This window comes from Notamacropus eugenii, chromosome 6 (genome assembly GCF_028372415.1).
Source record: "Notamacropus eugenii isolate mMacEug1 chromosome 6, mMacEug1.pri_v2, whole genome shotgun sequence".
Taxonomy (NCBI): domain Eukaryota; kingdom Metazoa; phylum Chordata; class Mammalia; order Diprotodontia; family Macropodidae; genus Notamacropus; species Notamacropus eugenii.
The window spans coordinates 354,005,644-354,018,201 of NC_092877.1; the positions used below are offsets into that span (position 1 = coordinate 354,005,644).

General features: G+C 38.3%; 1 protein-coding gene across 12 annotated transcripts in view; it reads left to right on the forward strand.

Annotated features, from left to right (window-relative positions):
- PHC3 (polyhomeotic homolog 3) overlaps positions 1–10,850 on the forward strand; it is a 63,456-nt gene extending 52,606 nt beyond the window's left edge. For 7 of the 12 annotated variants that reach the window (XM_072618492.1, XM_072618493.1, XM_072618496.1 and 4 more), the window contains 3 exons: positions 912–1,026; positions 3,736–3,868; positions 3,960–4,525. In XM_072618492.1, coding sequence (XP_072474593.1) covers positions 912–1,026; positions 3,736–3,868; positions 3,960–4,433 — 722 coding nt within the window. In that variant the 3' untranslated portion in view covers positions 4,434–4,525. Of the gene's footprint in view, positions 1–911; positions 1,027–3,735; positions 3,869–3,959; positions 4,526–7,377; positions 7,521–8,992 lie in introns of those variants that run through there. The other 5 variants (XM_072618495.1, XM_072618497.1, XM_072618501.1 and 2 more) reach the window with 3 other exon arrangements.
- Positions 10,851–12,558: the final 1,708 nt, after the last annotated feature.

Consider the following 12,558-nt stretch of genomic DNA (forward strand, 5'->3'; position numbering starts at 1 on the left):
GGATTAAGGCAAATAGGACAGAAAGAACTATGGATTTCATTTCAATTCCTCAGGCACTTATTAAGTACCTATTGTACATGCAGTGCAGCTTGTTGTTAACTGATCACACAAAGACAAAAATGGAAAATAGCATGTTCCCGCATGAGGTGGTGAACACATCGCAGGACCTGGCGGCAGGAAGCCCTGGGTTCAGGTACTACCTTTAGTACTTAGTGGGGCTGTTTTAAAGCTCAAATGAGGTAATGCAAGTAAAACACTTTATAAACCTTAAAATGCTATGTAAAGGGGAGACAATGTTATTCTCACTTGAAGAGTGTTTGAATGAATGTCAGCAGCGTGAATAACTAACAGCCGGAACAAAATACTCTTGATTGAGTTGGGCTTCTTGGAGAAGATAAGTCTTGCGTGAGGCCTTGAAGGAAGAGGTCATTGGATTTGGTTTGGGGAGAAGAGAGTCTGGGTGAAAAGGAAAGTTACGGTGATTTTATGATCTTTGTTAATATCTATTACTTAAGATATCTAAGTAAATATAGCCATTTGTATGCCTGATGAGTGCTTCTTTAAGAGTGTTCCATAGTGATGATCCTTAGGGATCTTCCAGATAGGATGGTCATCTATGGGTTAAGTCCAAAATCCAGGTTATACAAAAACGTGTGTTAAAAAAATCTTACATTGATTTCATGCAAATGAACATTACATTAAAATGTAATGGCTACTTACCTAGACAGACTCCTGTGCATTGGCAAGAGGAAGAGAATGGTGTGGTTGGTTTAAAGAGCTTTTTGTCCTACTGAGGAGGCTGTTGACTGAGAAGTTCGAGGGCTGCTTATCTACAGTCGAGGCAGCCTATTCTTGAAGTCTCACAAAACACAGTTGCATATTTGGAATTTTTCTTTTTTTTTTTTTTTTAGAGGGATTAGAGGAAATGGACAGTGAGTTGCTCAAGTGTGAATTTTGTGGGAAGATGGGATATGCTAATGAGTTCCTACGTTCAAAACGATTCTGCACTATGTCATGTGCCAAAAGGTATTTTTTTGGTCTTAATATTTACTGAAATAAAATTAAAATCTACAAAAAATATTGCTTTCATAACTAAACTTATTTATAATGATGCAAGTGTTAGAGTAGGAGAATATAGAGGGATAATCATAATTTAGACATTTTCCGGAGCTCCTTTAAACATTCAGACATCAGATTTGCTACTTAGAAATGCCACATTCATAGTATTTGTTGTAACTTCTTTTGCAGTAACAGCAGATGAAATGCTCTATTGTCATAGCTTGGTGATGAGATTAGTGCCTAAAAGGGCCATCTTCTGCCATGATGCTGAAGGGTGATTGACAGTCTCTCCTTCCCCAGCCCCCCCAATTTCTGTACTCTAGACAATGTTTATAAAGTCTACTGAGGCACTGAAATGAAACCTGGCTGGCTCACTTTATTTTTCCAACATTTACAGGAGGCCTGCTTTACTCCCCCATTTTAAAATGACATTCTGAAATTAATCTTACTAAGATTATTTTTGTGGTATCTTCAAATTAGGAACATCATAACTTAAAACATCTAACAACCAGAAATATGAAAAAAAATAGATTTAGATAATTTGAAAACTGATCATATTCACTGGGCATTTTAAAATTTAAGTCCTTTTATCACTTCTTTCTGAAGATGGAACATGATCAATGTTAACTTAACTTGATTTTTATCATTTCAGATTTAAATTTGGTGAAACACACTTTAGTTGTCTAATACAAAGTAAAATATTCAAATAGGAAATACCCTAGATAAATTTTATAGTAAATGCTTTACATTTCTTGGCATTTAGTAAAATTGGCATTCCAGAAAAATTATTCTGGAACCCTCCCCCCAGTAATGAATATATATATCTATTTACATGTTCATTATTAAATGCCAGTGCCATTCAAGGCTTATACGTAGGTGAAACCAAAGTTTTTCAACAAGGACTGCCTAAAATTACCTTTAACCTAATAATACTGGAGGGATTGAAAATTGATGTATTTATTATTAAGAATAATGGCAAGTAAAACAGATCCTGTGACTCTTTCATGATACAGTGAAGTACAATGAGTGGCTGTGGCCGCCTCACCTCATGGACTTGTCATTTACGGAAAACTATGAAAACAGACGCAGAGGTTAAAACAAATGTTGGAAAGTTTTTACATGTGATATTTGAGGTACAGGATATTTATTCACCCTTCCTATTTTCTCTGTACCTTCCCCAACTGCTGAGCCATCGGGGTTATCCAGATCATCATTTCATCCCCCTTATTTCTTATCCCTCTAAAGGGGCTCAGCACTGAGGGGAAATGTGTGAATTACAGGCGAGGGGAGTTTCTGTTACTTAGATCTCAGTGTTGGTTCTAGTGACTTCAGAGACTTTTTTCCATGGGCTAAAATCACAGGTTGCTAATAAAGTCAGGAGATTGGATTTTTTCCCCTTTTTTCTCTCTATCCCTTATAGATATTCCCTTATAGGGAAGGTAAACGTCTTTGGATACATATGATAGCAGTTAGGACATTTCATAGTGGTCTTTCCAGAGATAAGTACAGTTAACAAGTGATCTATAAACATTTGAGGATGGACAGATTTACAATCTAAGTACCAGGCCTGAGGCGTATTTTTCCTTTGGGGAAAAATTCTCTGTTTATTTCTATAATTTACTGTATTTTATTTCTGGTATTATTCTCACTCAAAAACATCAATGAGGAAAATTATTTTTGTCTGTTTACATGCTAATCTGATGAAATCCTTAGGGACTTCTAATGATTATGAGACTTCTTACCTTTGTATATTAAAGAACACTATAAGAATGCATTAATCACTGACAGTTTTAATTGGAATTGAGATCTAACATTTCTCTTTTCCTTTCTTCACATCACATTCCTTCTTTAAGCTCCTTCCCCCTTTAAAAAAAAAAGGAGATTGTTTATATGTGCATACACTTGGAAGAACTTAATGGGAGGGCTCGTGAGTAGCCCTTCCCAGGCTGATTTTGCTAACACTGGCCCCTCCTAGAGATGCTGCTTTTGTCTCCTTGTACTAGAAAACAAACAAGCAAACAAAACAAGAATATCTAGGGACCTTTTAAATTTTCATAATTCTGATATCCACTGTTGGTAAAATGTAATTGAAACTATTTTAATTCTGTTGATGGCTGAAAAATATACTTGTCATTTTAAAAAATTATTTCTTTGCTTTTTTCAGAAGCCCTGAATACATGCCCTGGAATAGGGAGTGATGAAGCACTCACAGTTTTGAGGGCTTTAGTTTACATTTTCATTTCCTAATTTCAGTCATATTTTGAAAAGTTTCTTAAGATTTATTTTGTATCTTTCTGCTCCAATTATTTAACATTTTAAAGGAAATTATTGTATCTCATAATAATTATCTTAATCTCCCTAAACCTTTTTGCAATTTCTAGCTGAGGAAAACAAAATTTAATGTCAGTTGAACCATTACATACACAGTAGGAATTTTGTTTTAATGGTATTAGGGAAAACTGTTGTTAAAAGCTTTATGTATTAGAGTGAGATGTGTCATGATTTTACCAAGAGCACAGGCAAGTTTAATGGCGAGGTCATTTGTAGTGAGGTCTCACAATTTATTAAAAGTATATTTAGTAATAACATTTACTTAATTTCCAAACAGTATTTGGCAACAAAAATCTGCTCTTATTTTGAATCATTGAATGTGCTTTGCTTGCTTGGGTTTCTTAGGTACAATGTTAGCTGTTCCAAGAAGTTTGCTCTTAGTCGTTGGAATCGGAAGCCTGATAATCAAAGCCTTGCGCATAGCGGCCGTCGTCCAAGTGGCCCTGATGGAGCAGCACGAGAACATTTTCCTAGGCAGGTCTGTAGAAAATTTGATTCTTTCTGCAATACTCTTTTCAGACATACAAGGAAAGTACAATGCTGTATTTTACTTGTACTGCATTTTCCAGCTTCCAATTACTTATCCATCTGCAGAAGAAGGCTTGGCTCCTCACGAAGAGCCTGTGCCAACCGCTATGATCACTCGTCTGCGAAGGCAGAGCGAGAGGGAGCGAGAGCGTGAGCTCCGGGAGGGCCGGCTTCGGAAGATGCCCGACAGCAGTGACTTGCTCCCGGTGGCGCAAACAGAGCCATCCATATGGACGGTTGATGAAGTGTGGGCCTTCATCCATTCTCTGCCGGGTATGTGGTTCAGTCTCTTGAGGGGCATTTATGTTTTGTTCTTATGCGGATCCCCAGGGTGTTTTGTGTCTGTGTTCACTGGCAGTGGCTGCTTTAATGTGGTTTGTTTCCTCCTGCTTCTTCCCTCAGCACAGCTGGGCATTTTCTTGTACCTGCCCCCCAGCTCTTGCTCCTGCTGTGCCCCTCTCCCAGCCGATGAAGACAGGAAGGGGCTTCCCTCTCTTCAGTCTGACTTCTCTTGAGACCTCAGACGTCCCTTCCCTTCTCCTCTTCTTTTCTTCCCTTATCTCCATCCCTTTTTGGGGGGAAAATCATTACAAAGACAAATTCCTTTCTTTTATGTCTTTGAAACTCAATCAAGATCTTTATACTATAAAATTATTTTTCTTTCTTTGAAAGAAAAACCAAACTTTTTTTTTTCAGAGAAGCCAACTTCCAATTTTTTTTCAAATAAAATATGCTTCTGAAATTTAAAAAAGAAGATGCAAAGGTGAAATTCCATTTCACTTGTTAGAGTGAATATGTGCTATTCCTTCTTGTTGACATTTTTCTTGCTCACTGTCTGGGGCAGCACTCTTCATCAGCTTGCTGATTTTGCTTCCTCCTTTTCATCACAACAGCACGCTTCCCATAGCCACTGTCTCAGGGCGGGGCTGATAGGTTATTTTGCAGCGGAAACCTGTGCCTTCGCTGATGATGAGACCAAGAATTTTTCATCATTCGTGGCCTAGTGCATATGGCTCACAAAAAGAGCTCATTTTTTCCTGATTGTATATTCTCTTTTGGGATTTATAATAACATCATCTAAGCATTTTAGAAAACAGGCCTCTTGGGCAGACGTGCTTGCCAGAACCATTGAAATGTGTCCAACAATTAATTATTCTTTATGAAGGGCAACCAAGGTATCTTGAAGATCACATTTAAAATATATAAAAAGTGGTTAAAAAATAGTAAATACTTTTTGAAAAATACTTGTTTTATATCTACCAGCTTGAGGACATTTCCCTAGAAAGAACACTTTCCTCATCCAATTGCATTGACCAGCTTGTTCTAGAAAGTAATTTTTTTCATATTGTACCCCTCTCAAGTAGGCCACTCTAAAAGGAGAATGATTTAAAAAAAAATAAATCCTTTACTAGGAAGTTGGCATGTTTTTGAACACAATCCCAAAAGTGTCTCAGTGCCAATAAGTAATGCCAAGCATTCAGCTTGTAGATATTTAGAATCAGATTTATAGAGGAGTGTTGTCTCTTTGTTGACTGATGTTTTTATATTCAGTGGAATGTATCTCCAGTTTTAGACCAGAGTAGATGTTTTGTTGTTGTTTTTGGTGCCAATAGTGGAATCTGCTGCCCATGATCCCATTTGAAATCGTCCAGGATTGAGGTTTGGCTATTGTCCTCTTGGGGAGTGACATCACCCTGCTGAATTGAGTCTAGAAACTGCTCATTTGAGGGATATTTTTTCTTCCAAATGCTAAGAGAGTTGTTTTTTTTTTTTTAATGTCAAAACTGATAGTTGCTCCAATAACACCTAAGATATGCCTTGTGGATTCTTCTCTTAAGTCTTTCATGCTTGTGATCAGAAACTGGTTTTTGGAATGCTTCAGTTTGACCTGTGTCTTCCAGGATGGAGTAACAGGTCACTTTCACACCCCATGGGTGTTGCCCTGATTTCCAGGGGTGGGGGGGCAGCTGTCCATCCTACACCAGGAGCCCCATGCCTGAGGATTGGCAGGTGGCATCTTCAGGACAGCTAAAAATTATCCAACTGGCTTCACTTGGAGAGAAATAAAATTCTTATTGCTAGTAATTCTCCATAATGATCTAATTATTTTGTTGTCAGGTGTTGGGAATTAGTATTAGACCTTTGGTAACTCAGAATTATTTCTCCACATTGATCAAATAGCTCACTTTGACTTTTTCCTGCCTTTTGTAAGAGGGGATTGCTTATAAAGGACTGTGACTTGTTCAGGTAAGTAACCTTCCATTTACACTGTCTCAGAGCCTTTTACTCCAAAGTTTGCACTCAAAAAGCAGCTTACAAAGTAAGGGATCTTTCCAGAACAATACATTTTCTTCATGTGTTTTGTGGCCCCACCAGAGCTCACCTTGGGACTTCTTTCTGAATGGCATAGCTTTCTTTCTAAGGAAGGGGTATTTCCCCATGAGTTTGTCCTAAAGGAAGATATTTTTGTGACCAGTAGTAATTTATTTGTTCTCAGAGTTGAGAGTATTCTGCCTTCTTTCTTTAGGCCCCCCTTTGTACTTGTTCCAACAGTTTTATCTTGTCTTATTCTCCATATAAACATGAGTGTATTACAGCTTATGTAAGCCCAACCTCTAACAGCAGAGGTCTTAAGTGACACATTCTATGCCTTTCTGTACATTGATTTAGGTTATCTACTCAAAGACTTGATGTAATGGGCTTCTTGGGATTTGCCAAATGATCTTAAGTTTTCTTCACTGACCCATCAGGTGAAAAACACATTGCTCCTCATGTCAGCTCTTTCTTTGAAGGCTCAGAAAGCTATTCTTGGTCCTGGCCAGTTTTGTTGTGGTTCTGTCCCCCTCCCCAAACGAAGTTGGCAAGATAGTTTCAGCGCACATAAAAGTTCAGTTTCACTAGTAGCAATCCATGTCAAGAAATGTCGTTGTTTTATTATTGACCTGCAGAACCTTTTACTAGCTTCTAGGGAGACAGAAGGCTGTGTATATACTCTTGTGGCCTGTATTTTGTATACACCGCAGGAATCATGTAGGTATCAACAATGTTTTTTCAATAGAGAGCATAGTGGATGCAGTGCCCAAGAGAAAAACTTGTGAAATTCATCTTTTCTCTAATTATTTTCTGGATACAAATTATCTTAATTCTAGGAAAAATAACTTTCTCTTCTCTCTGGCTTGTCCCACGTAAATATATAGCTACAATCCTATTAATCCTGTTCTGTGGTTAGAATGAGAAAGTTGTAGCCTAGATACTGAAGATTCCATGGCCCCTTGGCATCACAGTTTCCCAGAAGTTTGCTTTCCTTGACTTTTACTCTTTTATTATTTGGGGACTATATTTACCATCCACTTGGGAAAGCTTGTTTTTCATTAGGTTCATGTTTTACACAGAGCAACAAGAATATGTAATGAGATGTTTCTCCTCATGGAGAATTCCTTCATTCTCTCCCAAACGTAGCTCTTAGGATTCGGATTCCCTCTCACTACGCCTGCTGTCTAAGAAAAGGCGGAGCTGTTCTTATCCTCTTCTTTTCTTTCCTGTGCTCTTGTAATTAAGACTGAAGAGAGAAGAATCTTACATTTTCCCCCATAAAATGAAGGGTAAGTTACAAGTAGATGCAAGATGAGTCACTTTCTCTCTGCCTACTTTTGTGGGAGTTCTATATGGGAACAGAAGAGGGACTTCTCCAGGGTGAGTGATCCCATTTTAACGCCATAATTTCTGTACGTGAGGAGTTGAGGAAATCAATAAAATGTTTGTGAAGGGGACTAACAAGTCAGTTGAGAAAAGATTGAGAAATTATTGAAACAAAGATTTTTAAGGAAAGGGCAAAAATCCAATTAGAAAATGAAATTGAAAACCAGAAACAGAAAAGAATGGTAACTTGGTGAACACAAAGGAAAATGTTACAACTGGCCAGGATTTATGGTCTCATTAGGAGTTGAAGCATTCATAGTAAGGCAGTTTTGTGGGAGGAAAAGAAGCTAATGTTAGGGAAAAAAATTGATTCTATTGACTGTTTGGGTGCAGAGATTCAGTGAAATAGTTTCTTACCTTTTTTTTTCCATGTAGTTTCCCTTGTAAAGGTGGCAGGAATTTAAAAGCAGTGAAATACACTGTTACTTTGTATGTTTAATCATGATAGCACAATTAATAATGGGGTTAGAGTTTTATAACTGCATTGCCATGCAGAGCATTCTCCTGCCAAGCTCTTCTGGCTTCTCAGCTCATCACTTTTGGATTCTGTCTTCATGGAGAATGACAGGAAGGACAAGGCATTTGTCAGAATTGTTAGGTTTTTGCTGTTGCTGCTGCCTATGACTGTGATCACACTTGAATTTGATCATTAAGATGATTAATTAAGCTGTGGGACAGTTGAGCCAAGCTGACTTAAAGTGCTGTATATATTTCATATGGTACCAACAGCTAGGATAGGTTCTTATTGGTCTAAGGGAAAGAAGAAATCTTTAGATATAATTGGCCAATGATTACTGTGCATATGATAAGGTAAGGGATAATAACCACAGAATTCTTTAGAAAGAAGTGACTCTCTGAGTCAGTATTTGAAACTGAGAGATGTTTTGATATTTTAGTCCTCTTTTGAATGAAACAGTTATTATCCAAAAATAAGTTCATTATTACTAAAGTCTTCTGGTGTGCTATATTACGGAGATGCATAATCATATAAACAATGTTATATCCCTCTCACTTTCTGCCTTGTGTGTGAACTCCACCAGTGGAGTTAATTGCATCAGCAGAATTTTGCTGTCTTTTAGTGCATAGCTGCTGTGCACAATGTTTAGAGTAATTTTAAGCCTAGCCACTTACGGAAAAAAATTAAAAGTTGCCTCATTTTATAAGTCTGTGGAACTAGTTATTCTCTTTACAATGGCATCATCACATGATCCCTTTTCTCCTTCCGGAGCCCAAGAGTATTGTACATGTATTTCATTTGTTTTCCAGCAGATCCTACTGAATGGTACCTGGCAATATCTTACTCCCTGTTAAGAGTGAAATGTTGTGTCTGATCTGCATGTTGTTTCTAACATGCTGCTTCTCCTCTTAATTATAGGTTGTCAAGATATTGCAGATGAATTTAGAGCACAGGAGATTGATGGACAAGCCCTTCTCTTATTAAAAGAGGACCACCTTATGAGTGCAATGAATATCAAGCTAGGCCCTGCCTTGAAAATCTGTGCACGGATCAATTCACTGAAAGAATCCTAATGAGAATGTGAGGGTTTTGAGATGACATTTTTGCTTTTCTCAGATTTGTAAAGTTTAAGCTAATGTCCACTCAACAGGTTACTTTTACTGCATTCTTGGGCAGAACACATCAGAATCCCTCACAGAATTTAGATCCCTCTTCTCCAGATCCAGGCACCTACCAAGGCTTCCAAGAAGCCAACATTCCTGAAAGAAATCTTATAGATTGACAAAGTGCATGCAGATACCCCTGAAGGCAGCACAGTAAGCTATAGGGTGGCCCAAGGAAAAGGAGTATGCACAGACACTCTCTGCGTGGTATAGAATGTATTGGGGAAGATGCTTGTTACATGGTGATGAAAGTAGATCCTCTTTAAATTCCCCTTCGGCCTGATCTAGGTTTACCTAGAAGGCAAGTTTCAGGAGTGCCAGCAGAGATGCTGGAAGTATCAAAAATGATGTCACAGACATTCATTCTGAGTTTTCCACACTTGCTGAACACATCCTTGAAAGGGCTGTTGTCTTCATGAAGACTGGAAGCCAGGAGACTTGATTTCTGTTCTTGACTCCACCATTGACATACTGTGTGACTGAGGAAGAAAAATCACTTTTCCCTGCTGTTTCTCTCAGCAAAATGGGGTTTTCATACTTGCCCCCAACTATGAGATGTTTTCAAAAACATAGGAAAGGTAAGGTGTAGAATGTATTTTAAATTGTTCAGAAAAAAAAGCTGCCAACTAAATTCAAGATGGTAATATTGGTTATGTAATATAAAAGCTCTGTATAGTATTTTTGCAAATTTTATGGATAGTAGAAAATGGAAATTTCCCATTCTGTTGTTGAAAATGTAGCAGTACTGACACAGCAGTGTTACCAACTGCCAGGCAGCACTGGACCCCATGCATCTCTTTGATATCCATAGGCTTCTGTGCCCTGATAAAGGCGGAAGGCGTAATGTCCTTGAGCCTTAGTGGACTGGTGCCCAAGCACTGCCAGGCAGGCAGGAGAGGAGCAGGGGAGGCTTCTCTTACTGTTTTTGGAGTGGTTTTAGTGGAACAACATGTTGGTCCTAGGAAGAAGGGAACTTCTTTTCCTTTAGTTGTTGACACCACATTTGCCAGGCAGTAGCTCCTGAGTGTTCTTGCCTTTTGGTCAGAGCTGTGAACTGTTCTTTTGTGCCATGAGGAGAAAATGTATTTTAAAAATTCAGATGTCCAGATTCAGAAAGTTAGGGTTCTGAATAATAATGATGACTCGCTAGCATTTGTATAGGTGAATAAGGGACACACACACCCTGAGCATCGCAAAAGTTTTGAAAATGGAATTGTTCTTTTGAAATGATACTCACATGACACTTGGGGGAAAGGTGCCATTTATTGATTTTCTTCTCTCCCTCATTGTGAGGAAATAACCCTGTCCTCGTCACCTGTAGCTTTTTTGAGGGAGCACATGCAGGTATCTGGCATATGTTCAGTTTAGTAGAGAAAATGAATCCAAGGATTTCAGATGGTTCCACTGCTCTTTTCAGAAAGATGACTTTAAGCTAGTGTAAGACTAAAGAGATCACAAATATTTATCTTTGGGCTTTGTGTACCTTAGAGGTTATTTTTATACAAAAATACAGAGGGTAAGTTTTTTAATCTTTTAGATGTTCTTGTTCAGATGGATGATTTGTTGGGATTCTTTTGTGTTGTAATGTTTAAAAAAATGCTTATTAATAGTTATCTTTGTCTAGCAAGGCTCATCTTCCAGGCCTGTAGTAGTTTAGGAAGACTTTTTTGTCTTATCAAATCTTTAATTACTAGGTGAAAGCTGGAAGGAAACACCTGTGTAATCTCATTATGCTTAGAGGTAAGGAATAGCAGCCCAGAAAACTACAGAAAACTTGCGTATTTGGCTTTGAAATGCCTCCTTCCCCCATTCCTTTCTTCCCATCTCTCCCCTAGATTTACCTCTAAATCATCCTCTGAGTGCACAGAAGAAAAGGGTGGGTAGAGTGTCCTGGGTGTCAGAAGTTTACCGCTGGTAACCCAGACACCAATAAGACAAGACTGACTACTTTCTACCCTAGTTGTCCTCTGTTCCTACGTGAGGTGATTTAGGCATCAGCTAATTGGTAACTCAGTGTTAGTTAACCAAGATTTAATCTTGAAACAATGGCAAATGCCTCTTGGGACATGTTGCTAGTCGATGTTGAAATAACAAGTTAGTGGAGCTGTATAGTGGTGCTGATCATCAACAAATATTACCCACTGGCCATATCTAGCACTTTGCTCCAAACAAGTTGAGCTACTTAACTCCTTTAACAAATCTTCCCTTTTCTCATGAAACAAACAAATAAACAAATAACTTGACATAAACCATACATTTGCTTCTTTAAACAGATTTTAGTGGGAATTGGCTCATTTGCTTTCAACAAATACTGTTTCTTCCTGAGTGATTTAGCCATTTTAACTTTCGTAGCTTCAGACCATTAAAGAACATATTTTTTCAATTTGCACCCACCTCTCCCCCAAAAAGTAATGTGAGCTCTTGTTTGATTTAAGCTGTGAATTATTCTTGAGGAAAAAATGATAAACTGGGAGAGAAAATTCATTTAAATATCTGTTTCCTCTATGAAACAAATTAAATTTACATTTAAGATATGCAGTGTGTGGTGCAGCATGAGGCAGAGCACCATCTTGAAATGTTTTTATGGCTGCCAGTCTGCCATCATCAGATGGTGCTTTTAAATTGGCTGAGCCCCAGTGGGCCCACCTCAAAGTGCTGATCAATGCCAGGGTCAGAGGAGTTAGAGAGTGAGGAGGGCAGAGAGGGGAGACTGACAACATCACGTGGAACACATGGACCCAGAACAGACTTCTTCCCTGTAAGATGGAGTAGTTGTGTGGCACCTGTTTCTTAAATGCAAAGGGTGTTTTTTTTAAGTATCCCAGTGTTTATTTTCAGTTTCTCTCGTAGATGGAAACAGTAGAACAGATTGAAAAGTGTTGTTGGAAGTGCACGCTTGAACAGTTTTTGACACATCAATTCCCTGAAATTGTTATAGCCTCTTATTCCAAAACATGTCTTAGGATGAAATCTGACACTGCACTCTCATTTAGTGAAATACAGTAAAATCTTTAAGTAACATAGGGATGATTGTGGTGGAGGACAGAGATGCTAACACAGTTATGAACCAGTTCAGAGCTAAACCAGTGGAGATAGGTGGCAGCACCTTCCTAGAATCACATCTAGCTCATGAAAGGACAAGATGAATGAGCTTGCTGCTTATTGCTGCTTAAAAGGGAGATGGGGTTCAGATACAGTCCTTGGCATAAAACCCCCGAAGAGAGGATTTTGTGAAAGAAACTTCAGACTGTAGCGATGGTAACCTCCATAAAATATTTGGGCAAAATGGAGACAAGCCCACTTATGCAAACTGTTTGCTCA